Raw genomic sequence first — 23,876 nt, 5'->3', positions numbered from 1 at the left:
GTTATTTGTTTCAGGCACAGTAATTGAGAACATAATTGTTATTGGCTTTCTGAGGATAAAAACATAATTGTAATTGAAAAAAATGCTGGTCACTGTAAGTGTAATTGAATTGTAATTGAAAAAAATGCTGGTCACTGTATTGGTAATTGAATTGTATTTGAACATGGGTAATTGAACACGTAATTATAACTGAATAATGTAAGTGACCCTAACCCTGCTGCTGGGTGAACACTGGACAACAAATGGTTAAGCAGAGAAGCAGGAGCTGCACGAGCTGCTGAGGGTGTCTGAGCATGTGCTGCTGCTGCTGCAGTGAAGCAAAATGTGTCAGTTTCCATCAGAGGCAGAGACGGACAGACGGACGGACTGAGAGCAGGGGAGCCAGGTACAGCGGACACACGGGAACCGGGGGATGTGCTTCAGTCAGCGGCCTGTGTGCTGAGGGAAGCCCCGCTCAGCGGTGAAGGTAACCGGACAGAAATGTTCAAACACCCCCCGGGCTGTATAGGATAGGATGATGTGTGCGTGCGTGCGTGCGTGCGTGTCGCCGACGTGAACGCACATGTCACATTCACGGGCGCGCAGGATAAATGTCAACACGTGATTGCGTTAAACACATTAATATGTTAATATTGAATTTCAGACAATATAAACTGATATTACAGCAAAGTGTCGTTAAAAGTGTCGTAACTATCGTTGTAAAAGCAAGTTATTGTAACACCATGTGCTCTCATTGTACGGATTATTCCACAGGTTTGACTCGCACCTGTAAATAAATACAGATGACAGGTGTGTGTTATTAGCAGGTAACAGCCTGGAGGTCACTTTCACCTGGTCACACACGCACTGATGCTGCATTGGCCCGTTGCTTTCAGATGGGATGGTTTAGCTTCACTGCTGCTGTAGTGTGTTCACACACAGTGAGATACTTTATCAGTCCTATGGTCATATGTAATGTTCATGCCGACAAAACCATTTGTCACTTTTCAGTTGATGTATTTGTACGGAAGCGGATTAGGCCCTATTTTGATGGAGAAAATAGTTTTGGGCCAATCAAGAATAAAGCTGAAATGTCGAGATTAAAGTTGAAATTTCAAGAAATAAGTGGAAATATAATGTTGAGATTCAGGTCGAAAGACAAGATTGAAGTCAGAATTTAAAAAATGTAATAGACGACCGTGGGTCAGCGGTAGAGTGCGTCATCCAGTAATCGAAGGGTTAGGAGTTCGAATCCTGCTCTTTACGAGTTGTTGTTGTTGTGTCCTTGGGCAAGACACTTTACCCACATTGCTTTGTATGAATGGGTATGAAATGTGCATAAATGTTGGTGATGGTCAGAGGGGGCATAGGAGCAAAATGGCAGCCACGCTTCTGTCAGTCTGCCCCAGGGCAGCTGTGGCTACATTGTAGCTTACCACCACCGGTATGACTGTGTGAGTGACTGGTGTGAATGAACAATGGTTTCTGTAACACGCTTTGAGTCTCCTCGAAAAAAGTGCTATATAAATCCAAGTTATTTTTATTAATATATAGTGATAAAAGTAGAAGGTTTGCTATCAAAGTCCAATCTACGGAAGATGACAAGGGCCGATTCACTATATACAACAAGAATCTCAAACAAAACTGTCCCTAATCTGTTTCCGTAGCTCCTCAATAGCCACATACTGGACTGAATGCTCCACTTCTTCCAAAGGTGACTGATTTTTCCTTCTGAACAGATTAAGTTTTTGGCAATATCTCTTCAAAGTCCTTCAAGACATTACAACGCTGTGTTTATGAGCTCAGAAAGAAAGAATCTCTTTGTTATTAAACCCAACGTTGAAGTATAGTTTAACGCATTCATCGATACACGGCATTTTGTAGATGGTCACGATCCGTTGTTATTCATATCAGGCCGTATTTTCCTGTCTGGACTAAAGCTCTTTTCCATGCGCCTGCAGTTACGCACCTCTCTCCTGTGCGTATTCTCCGGTGCAGACTCCTGACACGCCCACCGCGCGTAAACTGACCAAAAACGCGTAGTCTGTCAATGAAGGCGGTCTGAAGCCAAGGAGGCGGACTTTGCCATGATGTCATTTTTTGGGGCTGTCTAGAAATCACGGAACATGGAGTTTTACCAATGTTTGTAGATGTCATTGAAATCCATGAAATTGATAACGCACACTTTTAATTTGAAATGTCTTCCTTGATAAACAATGTAACAGGTTGATTTGATCGGATTACTGCAGGGTGAAGATCGGCCGCATTTTTCTGTCTGAACCCCAGTTAAAATCTCTCTGCATTCAGAAAGGATCAGCACGTATTAGTCATCATCATAATCATCTGTCAGTGTTTCACTTGTTATTTACTCTTATAGTGGATCAAATTGTGACTTTACATTATACACAGTGTTAAAAGAGTTGAGCATCAGTCTGACGTCTGTCAGTTTCATTGTAACAAGCTGCAGCCGACCTGCACACGCCAGGTGCACACAGCTGATCAGTTCCGCGACGCAGCTCCCACCATCCTCCCACGATAAGGAGTGGACGGCACGGATAAAATGTAATGAAATCTAACACATTTGGTCCCATCTAGTAAATGTGAACATATTATAAATTAGGGATGTAACGATTAATCGTAAGGCAGTTAAAAATCGATTCATAGGTATCACGATTCACATCGATGCTCTGAAAATTGCAGTACTTTTTACTTTTACTATATATCCTCGTCCAAAAGTGTAGAGAGCGGGCGGAATCTGCTACTACTTTCTTTCTGGCCTCCTTCTACTCTTAAACATGTTCATAAATGATTCCTTACCCCTTTAGCACCAAAAGAATATCTGTAATATTACGTGAATATCTGTAAAAGTCATGTTTTTTCTATTAGCTCTGTCTGCTAGCATAGCATCTCTTCTTCACTGCTAGATTAGCTGTATGCCAACCGACCACTGGGTTACCAGTGCCCTCTGCTGGTCCAAACAAATATCTGACGTAATACAGTGCGGACTGTTTATTTATTTATTTATTTATTTATTTTAAAGTCCAATTGTTAAGGCACAAAATACATTTTCAGTTGCACTTTTAAAAAGAAAGGGAACTATTATGTAGTTTTGCATTGTTTACTATAGAACCAGAATTTAAATTAATAGGCTTCTTCTTCATTTCTATTATTCCTTTATTTATTTCATTCAAGATTTATTTTTAGTTAAATTGCATTGTTTTGAATAGTTTATCAACGGATTCTTTTGACAATTAAATATAAAAGGAAAATAGTGCAGTATTTATAAAAAATAAAGGAATATTTTTCCGTCATCATTTGTCTACAGTCCCATTTTGTAAAATAAATCGTTAGAGAATCGAATCTCAAACCCAGTATCGTGAATCGAATTGTATCTGGAGTTGAGTGAACCGTTATATCCCTATTAGAAATGCTGAGGGTCAATCTTTTCGCGTGCTTGCGTGACACCCTCCACCACCCGTGTGACAGTGGCCACGGTTACATGATGTTTTTTCCATTCGGAATTAGTTATTCTGAAATAAATCATTCAGAATGAAAGTGTTCTGCTTCGTCTTTACATGGAAATAGTAATTCCCTAATTGAGGTTTACATGGAAAACAGGTTTATTCGGCTTTATTTTAGTTCTCTTTAGGTCTGTTGGTTGGGAAGGCTCTGATTGGACAGGGGGAGAACGTGACGTATCACGTCTTTCGGGAAAAACACACAACAAACCTTTCATTGTCCGCTGTAACACAGAAGACCACACATGAGAACTGTTTTCACTTTTATTTTGATTGTAGTTGAAGCAGCAGTTTGACCACACATGGTTTCAGTTTGGACCGCGGAGCTCCCTGGTAAAGATAGTAGCCCTAACAACAGGTACAATGATAAATTTGGTGATATTACAGCCTCTGAATGCAGTACGGGGACGCATTTACTCCGCCCCCGGGTCCGAGTGCTAGCCGTCCGGTGAAGCCTGTTCCGTTTACCGAGGTCCTTGTGTTTAATAAGTCCATGTGAAAATCTGCATGAAGCATTATTCATTATATCCAATGCATTTTAAGGCTCTTAAAAAATAGTCTTGTCCGGGCCGCCGCCATCTTGAATTATGTCATCATCAGCGTGTCATCACCACAAGTCGCGCAAGCGCAGAACGACCGGAATTAAGCAAGTTAAGTGTTTCCAAGAAAGATTATTTATTTAATTTGGAATTAAAATCGGAATAAACCAGCCAACTAATGCAGATTTAAGTTTAACTCGGAATTAAATTAACATTAGGAATTAAATGTTTACAAGGTCGGGTTAAAGAGGAATGAACTTTTATTCTGCTTTAAAGAGGAATTAAAGCTCCCATGTAAACGTGGCCAGTGTCACATAGATAATGTATGTTCTTTCTGGGAGCTCTTTTGCAATAGAGGCACCTAAATTGTAACTGAATCTGAACTTCTAGTGCAATCTAATGTTTCACCTTCCTGGAGCGTTGCAGTTTTTCCAGGTTCAGAAGCGCCTAAGAGGAAAATAACTTAAGCAGACGGGCGAATGCATCTAAGGCCATATTTGACTGTGAACGCCCACATTTCGGCCACTTCTTCCAGAGTGTGTAACTGGGATCAAGCCAAAAACAGCGCAGAGAATAGAACCCATGGTGAATTGGCCCTTGTCAGCTTCCGTAGATTTGACTTCATTAGCAGAACTTCAACTTTTACCGCAATGTTATGAATTTTGACTACATTCTCAAAATTTTGACTTTAATCTTGTTTTTCAACTTGAATCTGATAATTATATTTCAACTTTATTCTCAAAATTACAACTTTAATCTCGATAATTCGACTTTATTCTTGGTTTGCCCAAAATTATTTGAAAATTGGCCCTAATCCGCTTCCGTATATTTGATATAAAACTGCAATTTACTATATTTTGGGTATAGCTTTCCTTTTGGCTTCAAGCTTTGGGAAAATGAACTGGTCATCTCTAAGCACACATGCTCAGATAAGTTGGCATTAGGCCTAAATAATCATTTCTCCATTTCTTTACAATATTGATTTCCTTTTTCTTTAGATGACAACTTTCCTTTGCTATCAACTTAAATTTTGAGATCAATACGAGTACAACTCTCTCTGCAATAAAATGCACTAATCCTTTAAATTCTGTTTGATTGTTTTCCAACAATGGTTGCCCTTTGCTAGATTTGTAAGATTTTTAATCTTCTTAATGAGATCTTAATGAGGTTTTCATGGGTAAATAATGTGTTCAATAGACAAAATAACATAAATAATCAAGTAAACAATGTTTGGCTGCCCCAATGCCTCAATATACATATGGAACACCAACTTCTGTTCAGCCTTTCACATCAAAAGCTTTTGATACACTCTATCCCCCTTATGATTAGCCTATTTAAATCTGCTGGAGACGGATTTTCTCTCAAAAGTTTGTTTCAATCACCGCTGTTCTCTTAATGACATTTTTGAAAATGTTTTTTGTATTGTGGGATGTGAGTCCGTAGACGGATTTATAGTGTTTTTACTTCATTCTTATTGCGATTTCTTGTGTTTGCCCCATGAACTCTGCCAAAGTGACTTCCCTACACATTTCTTGTGTTTTCATGGACTAGAAAATGCAGAAAAATAAAGAAAGATCTGAATCCAATGAAATTGAATGTTTCACGGAGTAAATTCATATTGCAGAGTAATACAGGGAGCAAACCACAACAAAAACAGTGTCAAGTGAATCACTGTCCTCCTTGTCTGGTGAAGAAACACAATAAATCACAGTGAGAATGAAGTAAAGACACTTTTATGTATCCGTTTATGGGAGTCCACATCCCACAAAGTATTTACAGTCGAGATCAAAAAAAGCTTTCAATGGTCATTTTTAGCTTTTATGACTTTTTTTGAGCAAATGATCTTTGATTTGAGACCTACACTATACATCTGATACAAAAGTATTGTCCCTAGTAGCTTTAAATTCCTGTTCACTATTGGATGTAAAGAAGATTTCATAAGATTTCAGGAACTATAAAGATTGGAATCATAGACAGACCTTAACTTAATGATATCAAGGACCAAGTCTCACTCTTGCATGCATGCTATGACTAGTTTTATATACAGGTACATCTAAAAACTTATCATGACTTATTTCAGAAAGTGAAACCCATATATGATATAGACTAAGTCACTACACTGGCACAGCTGTGTTCACTTTTAGCAGCATAACCTTCTATCAATGGTGCAACCAAATATGGATCTGCACTTATCCTTCTTTTAGTTACCCTCCCAAACTCTCTTTCCCTTGTATTTCCCCCCTCAATCCGGTGTAAACATTTTTCCTAATAATAAAGTTTGGTTTACCCTTCACTAGGGCTGGTGGCGGTCACATTTGAGCAAAATAATGAAATAAAAGTATTACAACTTCATTTTTTCACAAGAACAGAACATGCGCGTGTATCGCAAAGAGGATTGCACTCCTCATAGTGCTAACCTTTGACGACATCACAATTTCAGTGTTTGAAAAGAGTAAGTATAATTTTTTTGACTCAATTCAATTAATAATTGTCTACAAAAGAGACAATTACAAAATGAAAAGACTGGGATCTCCAGGTAGAAGTTAGTTGAGTCATTCACTGGTCACCTGACTTTTCGTGTGACAAACATCAGCATATATTATCCTAACGCAGCGTTTCATGCGACTCTATTGACAGGAAGGACCTATTCTTAGACTGTAGCTGGTATTCATTGCAGGGATTCCCCAAGTGACTCCATAATAGAAAGACAGTGTTAGAAGAACATCAGCTGTTTGGAGCTTAGCTCCAATTTATGGAGGGGTCTATTGATTATCTTGCTACATGCCTTCAAGTTAAGTCCACTTCTAATTAAATTGAACTAAAAAAGTTCCCAGCCCACATAATTAATGGCTTTTCAAACATAACGTGTCTGTTTTTACATTCATGACTGAGCTAAAGATTTTCTCCACTATTATTATTGCGTCCCAAACCTCATGATACTTTGAGTATGTACTGTATCTGTGACACCAGCAACTTTATAAAAGGATGAATCTATGGAAGTAAAACCATGCAAAAACTTTACAAACACACAAAACATGTTTTACTTTCACCCAATGATTCACAAACAAACTCAGTGTGGTTTGTAAATACAAAACATTTTCCATCATGCTCTTTGTTTTGCAAATAAGAAATGTATCAATCAAACAAATACAGCATGTTTTACACATTCAAATAAACATGTCTTCAATTACAAATAAATATCCTGTAATTTACTGGCATTTATGTGTGAATCTGCAAGTTTGAAAATGTATGCCAAAAGTCATGTGACAGGGTTCGTAGTTGTAGTATTTATTTATTTATTTGTTTATTTTTTAATTATAGGTTATGATTGAAGAAATGTTTTTTGTATGTGTAAAATATACTGTAATTGTTTGACTGGTACATTTCTTATTTGCACACAAAATGGGGGAGTTTTTGTCCAAAGGAACAAATTAGTAATCAACAGAAAGAAAAAGGTACGGACACACCAAAAACAGGACTGATCTCAGATTGAATATCTCCATATAGTTTTATTAATGTGATGGTTCATATTATTATTATTTTAATTACAACTACAAATGCAGGACGATGGGTAAGATTTGGAAATCCCATTGTGTATTGTGGTGCCATTATTTGGCTCCCATGACAGTCACATCATGCATGATTGAACTCAGAGAAAATTATGTCTAGATCATGCAAAACACAATGTCTTAGTTTAAAACATGTTATTAGTTCCAAACTAAAAAAAAAAAACCCGTCTGTATTTCAAAAGTTTCAGTTTGATACATTTGTTTGTCAGAACTTTTGATGATTGAATTCAAGTTTTTATTCCATTCCAAATCCCAAATATTGATTGTTGAAGTGATTTAGTGCTCATGTTGACAGGTAATTGTGTGCAGTGCAGAGTTTCACTAATGCATTCATCTACGCTACATCAGAGATAAATAGTCGTTAACCTTTTATGACCTCGGATTTCTTTTAGTCTGGGTCGATGGCACTGACCCGTCCTCCCCCACCACTCTGCTTGCTTTGTTCTCCCCGTTGCTTCGCAGATATAGAAATAAAGAATGTGCACAGTAATGTTCTACGAGCCTCTGCATGGCTGTGCTTCATCAAGGCTTTTAGACTCAGCCGTCGTGCAGTCTCTCCAGCTCTGTCAGAATCATGAGTTGTTTGTGGTACTCGGATAGTTTATGGGACTGTGGAGGGTGATTTGGATACAGAGGAGAAGCTCTGGGAGACGGAGATGTGTGCGGAGATTAGTGGGAGAGAATTAGCGGTTCTCCACATCTTTATAATGACTGTGTCATCAAAATAAATACACACTAGGGCTGGGCGATTTTGCCTAAAAAAAAAAAAGTGTTTCGATTAGATTTTTTAATTATTTTTTTCAATGCATTTAAAAATGACTGCAGATATCAGATATATTGTCAAAAGTGCAACATTATAGCTGCGATTGTTCTCAAGAGTTAAAATGCATTAAACAATCCCAAAATAAAAAGTAAATGAGGCTCTGTCATTCAACTATTTCAAGCTTTAACCCAGGTTTAAGCAAAAGTACATCAGCAACTTCACAGTAGCTTCAATTTTCAGATTAAGCAATCAGATAACTACATATTCTATAACATTACAATTAAAAAAAATAATAAGCTCTTCCCTTAGAATCTCAGCATAGTGTGAATAAAACATTAAACATGTCTGTGGCACACATATAACCTACTCAGAGGGTAAACATATGTAAACAAAGAGGGGGCGGGCTCACATCTCACTACGGTATCCCACAAGGACGGAACGCGAAAAAGTCCGAAAATACTGTGGTGGGAAAAAAAAAAAAAAATTAAAGAAAACTCGAATTGTATAAATTTGTATAAATGTGGGACTCAGGTGAAGCTAAACTAAACTGACTCAGGGCTATGTCTGCATGTCTGCTTAATAATTTCTTAAGCTACAAATTCTTTATTATAGATGAAACGTTTTGTGTGAAATAGATAATCCAAAACCAATAAAGAAATTCACTTTGTCATGTTAATCAGACAGCTGATCTTGGTATCTTGCATTACACACAGTCCAGTGCTACATACAGAATATCAACTTTTATTTCTGCTCTTTAAAGCTTTAAAGAAAACCCCCGACTTTGGCAGAGCTTTTGAGGCAACAGCAATAAATCACTGTAAGAATGAAGTAAAAACAATGCAATGCACTAAACTTTTCCAACAATGTCAATACGAGTGTTTACAATGGAAATCAAAAAAGCATTTCAGCAGTATTTTTAGCATTTTCAACCTTTTACATCTTGTATAGTAAATTATCTTTGATTTATTGATCTATGAGGCCTACACTATATCTTTATTATCGTCTTCAGCCACTTAAGCAGCAATAGACCTGGTTATAGGTCATACATTGTTATAACTATTAAAGTTCAACTTCTCTATACTGTTATAACATGATGAAATAAAAAAGAGCATGAATCCTAACAAATGTTTTTTTTTTTCTTTTTTAAAGCGAGGACATTGGATGTCATAAGTCATGAACAGAAATATTTTGTGTGCGTTTTATCTATTTCATAACATTTGTTTTGATGTCTCACTATAGGATATAGGCCTCCATGTGCACTTCTTTCAAACATGCTAAATTTAGGAAGGTAATAAATGTCGTCCTTTATTAAATTTTGCACCACATTTGAGTAGGGATGTAACGATTAATCGTAAGGCAGTTAAAAATCGATTCATAGGTATCACGGTTGATATCAATTTTCTGAAAATTGAATCGCAGTACAAGTGTAGGCGGCGGAAGGAGTCTGCTAATACTTTCTTTCTGGCTGCCTTCTACTCTTAAATATGTTAATAAATGATTCATTACCCCTTTAGTACCGAAAGAATATCTGTAATATTACTTGAATATCTGTAAAAGTCACATTTTTCTATTAGCTCTGTCTGCTAGCGTAGCTTCTGTTCTTCACTGAAAGAATTTCTGCATGCCAACCGACCACTGTGTTACCAGCGCCCTCTGCTGGTCCAAACAAATATGACGTAAATTACTGTAATCACGTTTTTTTTTTTTTTAAAGTCCAATTGTTAAGGCACAAAATACATTTTCAGTTGCACTTTTAAAAGAAAAAGAACTATTATGCAGTTTTTCATTGTTTATTATAGAACCAGAATTTAAATTAATAGGCTTCATTTTCATTTGTATTATTCCTTTATTTATTTCATTCAAGATTTATTTTTAGTTAAATTGCATTGTTTTGAATAGTTCATCAAGGGATTCTTTTGACAATGAAATATAAAAGGAAAATAATACAGTATTTTCTAGTTTTTTTCCCAAAAAAAAAAGTAGTCTACAGTCCCATTTTGTAAAATAAATCGTGAGCGAATCGTATCGTGAACCCAGTATCGTGAATCGAATCGTATCGGGAGTTGAGTGAATCGTTACATTTCTACATTTGAGTGTAGGGGTGTGCATTGCCATAAATCTGACAATACGATACGATTCCCGATTTGCATACATAATATGATATATCCCGATATGTCTCGCTACCAAACAATATGATATACATGGCGATAACAATAATTACAAATTTCAACTTTACAAGTACAAAATGGTATGAAATACAATTTATTGAACATTTTTTTTAACACACGAGAACAAGTAAAAAGGAACTACAGATAACTGTAATTCAACTACAAATATAAACAACATGTGGTAAGTTATCAAGCTGTCATTACGTTTTCAAAAAAGTTTAAGTTTTGCTTCTACAACAGATTCTGATTCTGTTAAGTTCTTCAATTCCACACACATCTTTAAAAGTGCCCAGTATGTTTAATGATAACAAAGTTACATATTGACTGAAAAAAAATCTACAATTTTAAAAATAAATCTGTGTATGGATGCGTTTTGTGCAGATATACCTAAAGGTGAAGCGAGGACGCCACCAGTTATTTTAAAGCCTTTAAGGGGTTTCACTTTGCCTAGACTGTGTGCAGGAAGAGGAGGATGATGAGATGGTTTTAGGCCGACTGAGTGCCAGCTTGCTGTTTCAGGGGTAATGGACCTGTGTGTGCGATTGATGGCCAGGCATCAGTTTATTATGTGCTGTCCTCCACCCACAGCTCTCATCATTGTTCTTGCTCAGCATTTTTAAACTCACCTCTTGTTTCTCATTTGCTTTCTCATCACGCACACAAAGAAAAGGACTCAAGCAGAAGATTTTATTATTATTTATTAGCGTATTAGGAGACTTAAGTTAAAAAATAAAATCTGCTATGTTACATGATTATGTACCTTTCACTGCAGTCCAGTCTAACTCCTATGTTTGTGTAATTTCATGTCATCATGTCTCTTGTTTCTATCCCTGGAGACGAGGTGATACGGTCACCTTGCTCACTGGCACTTAATCGTATTGAATGCTGCTGGTTTTCTATACACTACACCACAGACTCCCAAAGTCACCTTGTAAAAGTCTGAATAGGCATTGGATCTGTTCCGCGACCCGAGACAAACTGCACATGAACAGAGATTATGTTCAGAGGTCTACAGGGTGTGATGCAACCATCAGAATTTGCTCATGTCAGCAAATAAGAGTATATATGTATATATTTGGTTTCTGGCTGGCTTCAATAATAGTGGGCAATCTATAGGGACCTCCCAGTCACGCGAGCCATTTTGACGGTCAACGATTGAGCGGAACGTCATGTCGTTGCACTGTTTATCATCCGAAAAAGGTAATTACAAGAGGAAGATAAACGGCTTTGGTTTTAGAATCAAAAATTGAAAATCAATTTTTGATTGTTTGTTTATCCCTTTTTGACCCTGTAGAAATAGGCCTTGAATTGGAAAAACGAAAATGAAATAACCACTCGTATTTTGTTTTTCAATTTCCTTTTCTGAACGGAAAATTCAATGACCAAAACATACACTGACTTACCAGTAGTGACTCTGTAGCTAACTAAGCCGTTCCATGGTTCTCTTCTCTACCATTTATTCTGTTTCTAGTTAATGTTGGTAGGTTTTTCTCACTGCTACAAAAAAAAAAAGGAAAAAAAAGTATTCAACCATAAACCGTTGCGCTTTTTATCATAAAGGGCGACAGCTAAACGTTTGATTAACGTCCGGCTAACAACAAGCTAACGTTATGTTGAATGTTTGATACTGCACACAAACATTGTGGATTTCTATGGTAACAGTACATTTTATAACATTAAATCTCAAACTCACAGAGAAACCATTCATGAGCCTTCGAGGAAACCACTTACCGGATCCAAAATGAAAACTGCAAACTGTGTGTGTTGAGTTGGAAGTCAAACACCAGCATCAGCGTTTTGCCTGCTAATTGCTGCCTGCCACTTGCTTCTCTGTTTTGTTTCTTTTGGGATACGGTATAAAGATATTCCTTTAGTAGGATCACAAATCTGAGTGCATCCAACAGCACAACATCACTCCGCCATGATAGCGACTATCTGTAGACCGTTAAAACGACTGCTCCAAATGGTGTGACGCCCCGTGGTATGCCACCTCTCCATCAATTTACATTTTATTAACTTTTTCCTTTTTATGACTTTTACTTGGAATTTCTCACAGAGCTCTTTTTGAATATAAATGTTATACATTTTCTTTTCACGAGAGCTTTATTTTTGAAAACCTCATGAAAATCCATTTATACATATCTTGAGTGTGTAATGCTACAGGCACTTAAACATGTTACTGTGCTCCCACTGATGTGCTAACCTGCTTCACAATATTAAACGTACAATGAGGAGCAACTTGTACAACCCAGTCCAGATTAGCAGCAGGCACAGGAGAAAATCAGAAACAGTTTTGCTGCAAACTGTGCAACAGAAACATTTCTGGTGGATTCTTCTTCGTTGGTGTTCCGTGGCTTCTTTTTTGGTTAAGGGACCGGGTATCAAAAGTAGGAATCTAATTTTTAAAAAATGAACGATTCCAAGAGAATCAGAAAGTTAGTCCCTGGACCAATCGATACCCGATACTCGATGCCCAACCCTAGCGATCTAAATGCTTCTATAATGTTGAGCTTTCAGAGTCATTGTTTCTTTGACTTAATGATCTGTCTCTGTTTCAGTCAGATGATCATCCTCTGTTTGTGTTAACCTATAAGAGGGTCACTGGTTATAACTCTGTATGTGTACAACACAGGCAGTTCTCTCTCTCTTTTCTGCCATTCTGATCACCAACAGGCTGTGATGTCCCATTGCACGGTTCGATAGAGAGCCTGGTCGCTACAGTCGGGGATGGCTGAAACTTTTATGATCAATACTTTAGTCTGATGAGAGAGAGCCAGTCGAGTGAGATGTTGGTAGGCGATGCCCCCTCCCAACACCTCTAACAACAACAAAAATCAAACAGCGCCCAGTGTTAACCGTACCGTGCTGAGGGAACGAGTGAATAGATATGTTTGGATACGCTCATATGAAGGTTGAACAAAGGTGCTCAGTGAGCTCTGGGGTTTGGAGACGCTGAGTGTGGAAGCAAAGCAACATCGTCCTGTCAGCTTCCTGCTGGCTGCCTTTAAAGGCAAGAAACAGTGATGAAAACAAAAGAGAAGGTTAAAAAAAAGTCATATAAGAGCACCTGGAACATCCAAGGGGAAAATGAGCTTATTCAAACAAAGAAGATGAGGTCAGTGTGAACACAGTGAGCTATAGGGCTTAGGACAGTGAGTCTTCACCTGATTGGAGGTACTGAACCCTGCAAGCTTCATCAGTGCATTCACCGAACTCTTCATAATTGGAAAAAAAAAAGTAATTTCTTCAAAACGTAGATATGTATTTATTCGGACACACACAGATAAGCCTGGGCCGATGTTTTACTTTGTTCCAAACACTTTTAATTTTTTACAAATGATTATTTAAAATCTAGATGTAACATTGTTATCATAATTTATCTTTTAAAAAAGTGGTTTATCATTGAAATTTATTTTACGTAACACACTATTACTGTGTGTGTCTTGACCCCTGGTGTTCGATCAAACCCAGGTTGAGAATCACTGGCTTAGGAGCTGTGTACAGAAAAGAAAAGTGATAGATCGTTCTTCTTCACAGTCACAACAAACTACATGCAGCTGATCCTTTGTCATTAAGTTGATTAAGTCGATTATTTAATATATATTGGCAGAGGTGATTGTCTGATCCCAGGACTATATTAACAACATTTATGTTAGCATTAAGATTAATGACCAAACTGAGCATTGATAAAGGAAAGAAGAAATAAGGCTTTTGTCTGTAGTTGTGCTCCTTGTTCTTTTTATTGTCGTTTTTCGTGATATGGTTGTCGGTTTGTGTGATTTTGGTCTAATTTTGTGTATTATTCCCTGACTTTGTGCATTTTTATTTGTATTGTATATTAAAAAAAACAATAATAAATAAATAATTCAAAATATATTTTTGTTCATTTTTGATATCTTTTTTTGTATATTTGTCGGTTTGTTGTTTCGTGTTATGAGTCATTTTGTGTAAATTTGTTGAAATATTGTCATTGTGGAGACATTTTTGTCTATATCTGTTGTTTTTGTTGTCGTTTTGTAAATGTGTTTTCTCATTTCGTGTTTTTATTCTTGACGTTTTGTTTGTTTTTTGAGTCGTGTGTTCTTTGTTGTGGTGGTGTGGGTGTTTGGAGTCATATGTGTGTATTTTTGTTATGTAGTGTATTTTTCATTAATTAAAGTAAAAAATAATAATTTTTGTTTCACCTGACACATCTATTTCTATATTTCATTACCCTTCAGTGTGAAGGATTATTGAATCCATCCATCCATCCAATCATCCATCCATCCATCCATCCATCCATCCATCCATCCATCCATCTTTTGACAAAAAGACTTTTGTAGAAAAATGTTCACCAGTTTTTTTCTCTTGGCTTTTATGAAAAACTAAGATATCTTGTCGTCTCTTGCTGTCAGTTTTTCTTCTGTTCCGTTTAATTTTTCTTCCTCATGTACTGAGAAACTTATTTCAAGGGTATTCCAATTCAAAATTCAGTGAAAAAAAAAGTTAGTTATTAACACTTAGTCACTCATACACACATTTCTTTTAGCCAAATAAAGGCTCACACTTACAAGTGTTAGGAAAATAATACAACTGGCACGATTAACTATATTTAACATTTTCAAGTTTCCATCAAAGATGATTAAAAGTTCTCCAACATTAATAATGATTATGTGGGCGAAGCTGCCTCTCATCAGATTCAAACTGAGCTAATTACAGTGAAGCATCTTCATCAAATCAATACTAACATCTAGGGCAATTTAACCCCGACAATGTCCATCAATAATTATCAATAATTAGGAGAAATGACAAGATTTACGTTTGTTGCTTGGATTTAACCAACTTGCGAATGGTCTCAATCTCAAGACGAATGCAACATATTCTCTTTATATGATGATATTTATGCCTGAGAAAACACACAAGGAGTCGTTTTCTCTCACTCCTGACTATATCAGTCGGGCATTTTGGCAAGAGCGCGGTCACTGCACGCCAAATGATTCAGTCCAAATTTTTCATCATTTGCAGCTCAGTGGGTGTAAAAGTTTTGATACAATGTCTGTGCAGGCAATGGTGAATTAGAGGAAGATGAAGGAAGAAACGAGTGAGTTCACGTGTAAAAGAATAAAACAGTGTGTGTGTGTGAAGATGAAGCAAAGCTGCTGTGTGAAACACTGTGTAGTGTGCTTGAGTCTATCATTGCAGTGACGCAGAGCAAATATTCTCTACGTGTTAGTTTACAGCAGTGATGTACCAAAAAAAAAGTCCTAGGCAAAAAAAAAAATTGTAAGAAGGCTAAAACTTGTGGCACTCGACAGCTAGGGGGATCAGGGGGAAAATTATGCTATATGATGGCTTTTGGTGCATTATATTAGCGTAATTGTGGCTTTTCTTCTGTCTATTTTGTTGCACTTTTCTTAGCATGTTGTATTTTCTCACCTGGTTTTTGTTTTGCATGATGCATTTACAAGTTGAAATTTGATATCCATGATAATGATGACAAAGAATTGAGCCTCATTATCAATTTTCCTCTTTCCAGTTGAAAATGTACCAACTTATTCAGTAGTATGTGCGCTTGGTCTCTTAGTAGTCCTCTGTAGAATGCTGTCTGGCACTGTAACATACTGTATCTGCATGATTAACATCATTTTTGTGTGGTTTGCTTGAAGTTGGTTTTGGTAATATATTTAGTTGTATCAATGCACATTCATATTCATAATATATCTAACACAAGCACATTAATATATCTAACAAAAGCATTGTTTAATGAAGCACAAACTTTGATTATGGATGTTTAAAGCAGAAATAAATTTGTGTTATGAGTTTAAGGTGTCAGTTGAAAGGTCTGCTCTGCCCGAGTCCGAATATGTGTACCTCACCCGGGCAGAGTCAGAACTGTGCCCACTAGAGGTGAAACACACAATCGCGGTGCAAAGGATGTGCTCATTTCATGAAAAATGTGGCACCAGCAGACGAGTTTTATTCCCCCGAGTCTGAATATGTGGTTTGTTTTCGGCTAGGGGCCGAATTGCGCCCGCTGGAGCCGCAGAAGTTTGGTGCGCTTCAGCAGCAGGGACGGGTTTATGCCCAATAATGGCTGATGGGAGAACAGCCATCTCCTTGCATTATTCATACAGGTGATTAATCTTAAGGCGCTCAACAGGTCTTTGAATTCTGATGACTGAGCGGGGCAGGACAAACACGCACAGATTAACCAATCAAACGATGAGTGGACCTGACGACAATAGCGCGACGATAGTTATTTTTCCCTAAATGGAGCCAGCAGAGGAAAACAGCGTGTAGTACGGTACAGACTTACGGTTTTAAAGCCTCTTCTTGTTGTGCTTTCAACAGTGTGTCCAGGTCTTATAAAACGGAGCAGTTTTTTCACCAGACCCACTTTCTTAACAAGTGAACGCTGTTTTATGCTTGACGCATTCGTGAGGTCCGCACAGCTCCGTTCGTACAAATGACTAATTTTTGCAGCCACTCCCCCCGCATGGGCACTCCATGCTGAAACTTTTCCGCATAGAGCGCCTCCACATTTTTCTAAGGAAGTGGGTGTGGGATTTGGCTTGATGGAGCGTGAGATGAACTCTCACAAGACTTTGCACGAGATTAAGAAAATGGCCACCAAAACAGCGTTGCAAAAATTTGCTGAACGTGTGGATAACTTCAATCTTTCATGGATTTTAACGATTTTTTCGGTGCGAAAGGGGTACAGAATCATTTTTGAACATGTTTAAGAGTAGAAGGTGAGAGGAAAAATAAATAAAAAAAGAGTAGAAGGAGGCCAGAAAGAGAGTAGTAGGCGATTCCGCGCGCCGCCTACGCTTCTGGACATTCCTGTTACAGGTATTGTTTTAAGGTTTGTTGAATTCACAGTCCAAGGAGAAGACACATGATCATGTTAGTGAAAACCTGTTGCAGTTAAGGCTAGAGAAGTACTAACATCTTTTCTCAGTAAAATGCAGGGCTCTATGAGCAGATAAACATGGAAAGATTTTTAATCTTTGAAGCTGACTTTATAAATGCTAATAAAACTATATTAATATGATTAATTAAACTATAACATTACATTGATTTAGTTGAAAGCTACACTTTTGCCAATTCTTGCGTTATCCTGTTTCAATGAATCCATACCCATACATTATTATGTCATTGTGGCGTATGAGTGTATCAACACTGTCAGACAACTCATCAATATTAACTTAATCACAACATGTTATCGCAAATTGTTAGAGTAAACAAAAGATAATCACAAAACTTTGAGTTTCTTTTCTTGAAAAAAAATGCCCAGTAGATAAATGATACAATTTTGAAGAAAGTTTCGATCACCTCACCAAATTTCAATTAAATTTTCAAAATTATGTTAGTTTCGACATCATGATATGAACAGTGATCAAAAATACACAATCACTTGCAATCCTCCTGGCCTGCACCATGATTGTATCTAATAAAAAATTATCGGGGACAGAAACTTTGACCTTTTTAAGTTAAATGCCAAATTATATTCTTGGGGAAAAACTTGTTGTACCTCAATTTAGCACTGAAGCACAATTTAGGCAGTGTTGTTTATTAGGCCTTTATTTGAGTAATACCTGTTTCATAGGTTATCTGAAATGATTTAGTTACATTCTTAGGTTGACTTGTTTTGTGTAATAAAAATATCTCAAACTTTATCTGTTTTTTAACCGGATTGAAAAATGAACAGATTTGCGGCTCAGTTATAAAGTGGGTCATCCAGTAACCGAAGGGTTCGGGGTTTGAATCCAGCTTTAGCCAAGTCATTGTTGTTGTGTACTTGAATGTGGTGTGAGTGAGTGTTGGTGGTGGTCAGAGGGACCAATGGCAGCCTCACTTTTGTCAGTCCATGAAAAGCGCTATGCATCATTATTATTATTATTATTATTGACAATAATAATCGATTTCTAAAAGAATCGTTTATTGCAGCCCTGTTTGTCACCAAACCAGGCGTCAGCAAAAATTCTGTCTGTGAAGTTAGAACCAGAGTCGTTGACAATAGACAGTCCAGCCAGATTTCCACTCTCATTGGTAAACAGGTGGGACTTACTGCAGAATACTTGGCACGGGCTGAAAAGCCTCAAGGAAACAACCCAACCAAAGACTTTTGGTTAGATTTAATACACATCCTGACTGTTAATAACCACTGTGTCAATGTGGTTGATGTTGGAAATAAACTTTAGTGAGGCAAGTCCAACAAAGGCTTGTTAAAGGGAACAACGATACATGGCAGCAAATGTGGTGCATAATGATAACAGACATTGTTCTACATATACATCTGCCCACACATGATACAGTCAGTCTCTCAGGAGCTTTTGATTGATAATCCCTTGTGGATATCTCTGCGATTACTGCTCATCTGACATTTTTAGCAACGTTTACGGTGCTTCCAGAAGCCAGCTGTGAACACAGGTTAATCCAAGGTCTTTCTGCCTTTGTGTAATCCTTAAATGTGCACAGAAAACCATCAGATGCATTTGTATTTAGAAGGTTTATGAGAACCTTTAACTGAAGGCAGACTCAGAAAGTACTAAACAAATGATAGCACGGAGAGTCAGTCTACCACAACCAGGGTTGGGGTCAATTACATTTTTCAGTTAGAATTACGTTTTCAATTACCCATATTCAATTACAATTTAACTCTGATTACAGTTACCAGCATTTTCTTCCCAATTACCATTAAATTACAATTATTTTTTAGCTTGAGATAGTCAATTACAATTACGCTCTCAATTACTAAAGCTGTTACAATTAATCACAATTATTGAGCCTGAAATAAATAACCTAATAAAAGTTAACCTTCCAGTTGCGTTAGCTTTCTGTTAGCATCTCTTACCTTGTTAGGCTTCCTAATCAATGAATATATAGGTGTTAATATTTATGGTGTGGGCGTCTGAGCCTTTTTTGGTGTCAGTATAGCCCTTGGAAAGCTTGATATGAAACTATCTATGTTAACTACATATGTGTAGAACTGTAACACGGTTCCCCAGTTTTGCGTTAAATTATAATTGGCAATTTTTATAGAAAAGTCAATAATCTAAACTCAATTACAATTTAATTACGATTACGACAGCAACAGATTTTTAAAATTACAATTATAATTGAAGCTGCAAGCAGCGATGAATGGGCCCACATGCATTTCGGGAAGTGGCGCACATTGAGGGGTGTTGCATGTCGGGGTGTGGCAGAAATTTTGAAGTGTTGAGACGTAGCTGACCATTTTCAAGGATTATATCACAAACATTCCTGCAATGTTTTGTGCAAATAGAACATTTATACCACAAGTTTATATCACAAACTTTCCTGGAATGTTCTGTGCATATATAATGCCTATGATTTCCTTGAACCAATAGGTGGCGCTATGACTATGAATGACGGTTGGGTTAAACCATAACTGGAGGTGCTCGATTTGTTTCTTTGTGGGTATAAAACAGATGTAATTCCCCCAAAATATCAACAATTCATGAGTTTTTGAACGTGTTTAGGCCCTCGCGTGGTTTAGGGTCCTAAGCACTGTTGTGCTCAGGCCCTAATCATGACATAATTGTAATTATCAATTACGCAATTACAATTATTATTGACCCAAACCCTGACCACAACCGTTTGTTCTGCTTTGTTGATCATTAAGTAAATGGTTACCTCTTTTTTTACTGCTTTGCTTTAAAAGTGGCAGAGATCTTTTTTGTGTCATTGTAGAAGGAAACATCTCCTTATATAGTAAAACCACCTACAACACCCTGTAATTCCACCAGGTCGACAAGGTGTGAAAAACATGAGTGATCCAGGCCTGCTAGTGTAGATGAGAAGGAGTGAGTTCCCAGAGCAAAGATGGTATAAAGGGTTTGTGAGGTCATCCGGTTCAAAGCTGTGGCCCACTTCCTCACATGAAACCCTTGTTCCTTGTTTGGGAGAAATGAGCTTATCCCTCTTGACTCTCTCTGGGCCCCATCCAGGCTCTGAGGACAAAAAGCACACACAAAAAAAATCATCTTTTGTCCTCCATCCATTCTATCTTAATTAACTTGGGCTTGACTAAATACTTATTATCCATTATGGAATAGTTGCCCGTGTTACTCATTTTGCTCGTGACCAACATGTATAGTCTTAAGTTCTGTTCCACGCTTTTAGCAACTATGTGGTCTTTGAACTCGCTGTTTGCCTTCAGTGTGTATGTGGTGTAATAAATAGAGGAGGAATCCATTCCTGTGTGGGCCCTCTGATGCTGGATACTGTGCGGTGCGTAGGTCGAGCTGAAAGATTGGGGATGAGAGCACATGATGTAGGCAGTCAGATGATCAAGCAATAGCACACATAGGAGAAGCCCACAGTCAGGCAGTAAATAGCATCCCAGAGAAAGTGATGTTGTTTGAAAGCTCCAGTGGGTAGCAGTAAAAAAAAACTCAAAGCAAAACGCATTAAATATAAATATATTATTGGATAGATCATTAGAATGCAGCAGGTCAAATTGGAGAATTTTTTTCATTGCTTTGGGATTGATCCCATAACTTTCTCCATGTGGAAGGATTCTGATTTTCCATGATAGCAGAATTAGAAATTTAAATTAAATTAAATTAAATTAAGTAAAACATGAATTACATTTAATTTAATTTAAAATTGGGCATCAACAAAAGCCTCACATGCATGTTTTCTGATGTTTTTTTTTCTGTATTACGTGTTCATCTGAATGGTCGGCTATGATGTGATGCATTTGATTGTTGTCTGGTCATTTTATTTTTTGTAGTCCCTTAGTCATTTTAAAACAAACTAAAAATTGGTTGGGTGTAGTAATGTAACAAATTACTTTACTTCTTTTAAAACATACTTAAGTACAATTAAAATGACTGATTTAGAAATATACTCAAAAAAGTACAAGTACCAATAAAAGCAACTCAATTACATTAAAGTTAGTGCTTGTAATCCAATGCTTTCACCTCTGCACTTCTATGATACAGTCAAACTGCAACCAGTCAAAGTGTAGACTGTATTGGTTTGAGTCCTAATTTGTCAATGAATGTTTCTCTTCTTTTTCATCATGTTCTTCATAGGAATGTTTTTGGAGAGCAATGTGCCCTAATATGTCTTCACTGCTCTGTTTCATCAGTTCTTTTGGATAGGGAGACCTTTGCTATAGTTGTTCTTCTGGATGTATTGTTAGCGTATGACCTTACAGTGTTACCATTGTCCTTTATCAGTCTAACTCTCTTCATTGTTTTTCCTCTCAGATCTTTGTCACATAACAATCACTGTAACTGTACGATTAAGGAGAAAGGATGGTGACGTCACCAAACCCAGAGGCTCCTGTCCCTCTGACAGCCCTGTCCCGCTGGTACCTCTATGCCATCCACGGCTACTTCTGTGAGGTCATGTTCACGGCCGCCTGGGAGTTTGTGGTCAACTGCAACTGGAAGTTCCCTGGTGTGACCAGCGTGTGGGCGCTCTTCATCTACGGCACCTGTATCCTCATCGTAGAGCGGATGTACCTGAACTTGCGCGGCCGCTGCCCCGTCCTGGTGCGCTGTTTCATCTACACCTTGTGGACGTACCTGTGGGAGTTTGGGACTGGGTTACTGTTGCGCCAGTTCAACGCCTGCCCCTGGGATTATTCCCAGTTCCGCTACAACTTCATGGGATTGATCACAGCCGAATACGCAGTTCCCTGGTTCTGTGCCTCCTTCATTGTGGAGCGCCTGGTCATCCGCAAGACACTGCTGCTGCGCTTCCACAAAGGGCCAGAGGACGGTTGGTCCCAGCATGGGGCGGTTGCTGGTGGTGGGACGAGAAGAGAGAGGAGCATGGGGTGGGAAACTAACGCTAACGGTTACCTTAAAGTTGAATGACTTGAATTAAGATGAAATGTACCATGACCACTCACTCTGGTGCACCTCGACCTCCCCTCGCCCCCTTTTACAAGCAGTGCCCCCTCTTTAGATGTAAAGGGGTGAAGTGTGACACCAGTTTCTCCTGGTCTGCAGAGGAATAAAAAGCCTAGAACAAATGTCTAACAGGTTATTAAAAGCCTTGATCACTGAAGGCATTTCATAATACACACCATCAGGTATTTCCTTTCTGTCTTTTAAAAAACTACCACCTTTAAAATTCATCAGATAGTGAATGTGTTTATGGTATAATTATTAGGGATGACTTGATGACTAAATATTGCCACTGTGAGATCAATTAAGTTACTCTACTCTACCCAGACGGCACAAAAAACGTTGTGCCAATGTTGGTCCGACCCTTATAATTCCAGCGCCCTGATGTTCAATTCAATTCAATTCAACTTTATTTGTATAGCACAATTTACAACAAAGTCATCTCAACGCGCTTATCAAAATATAAAATTCATAATAAGAAAGAGACAACCCAATAAGATCCACATGAACAAGCATTTAGCAACAGTGGGAAGAAACAACTCCCTTTTAACAGGAAGAAATATCCAGCAGAAGCAGGTTCAGAGGTGGCAGCCATCTGCTTCTACTGGTTGGGGTTAGTGGACAGAAGGACCAACAGAACAGGATAGAGAGATAGAACATCAGAGTGTTGAGACGTGAAATAGAGAAGACAGAGAAGGGCGAGGAGAAGGCACTGACTGCAGAAAAACATGATACATTATTATCAAGTCAGCCTGCCTTGGCCTTGGGCCTCACTCCCAGTGGCCTAGTCAGCACTTATTGTAAAGGTGATGAATCTCTTTCTGTTTATTGGTAATCGAACAGCGACTCCAAGGTCTGTAAATGTGACCGTTCACAGACGAGCCCATGTCCGCTTTAGTGGTTTGGTTATGTCTTTCAGTCCATGTTGCAGGGAGAGCGTTTGCTTATTGGCAATATGTCGCCAAGATGTTGGGATTTAACCAAAAATGACCACCACACAACGTCTGAACGACCCACTGAGCAAACAGACGGTGAAGTGACGTGATGGTCCGACGTTGAGAAGACGTCTCTGGCGGGTGCGGAGTGAATGTTTTTATGGATGTTGTCTGGATGTCCAAAAAAGATGTAATAAAAAATGACCCAGATTGGATTCAAACTCCTGACCCTATGCTTTCAAGTGCGCTTCCTTACCCGTTGCTCCACCATAGTATATGATTGGCACGATTTAGGTTTATTATCAAGCCAAACGTGAATCCTTTTACCAACGTAATTTTTCAAAGGCATATCGTTGGTTAGAAATAAACTGACCACATGACGTCTTCTTAACGTCGTTTAAACGACAGCATGATCAGTAGAAATTAAGGCTTGACATTTACATTATTTCTTAAAAAGATTGAAGAGCACTATATGGATGATATATACTCAATGACTATAGATCATACTGAATAATGATTTGTAATATTTCACTAC

General features: G+C 37.9%; 1 protein-coding gene across 1 annotated transcript; it reads left to right on the top strand.

Annotated features, from left to right (window-relative positions):
- The first annotated feature begins 272 nt into the window (after nt 1–272).
- tmem229b (transmembrane protein 229B) lies at nt 273–22,893 on the top strand. Its single transcript, XM_028438514.1, has 2 exons — nt 273–466; nt 21,759–22,893. The coding sequence occupies exon 2, from the start codon at nt 21,807–21,809 to the stop codon at nt 22,371–22,373; it is 567 nt and encodes a 188-aa protein (XP_028294315.1). The 5' UTR covers nt 273–466; nt 21,759–21,806; the 3' UTR covers nt 22,374–22,893.
- Nucleotides 22,894–23,876: the final 983 nt, after the last annotated feature.

This window comes from Gouania willdenowi, chromosome 22 (assembly GCF_900634775.1).
Source record: "Gouania willdenowi chromosome 22, fGouWil2.1, whole genome shotgun sequence".
Lineage (NCBI taxonomy): Eukaryota > Metazoa > Chordata > Actinopteri > Blenniiformes > Gobiesocidae > Gouania > Gouania willdenowi.
Note: the sequence above shows the minus strand (reverse complement) of the source record. Positions and strands in the feature narration are given on the sequence as shown.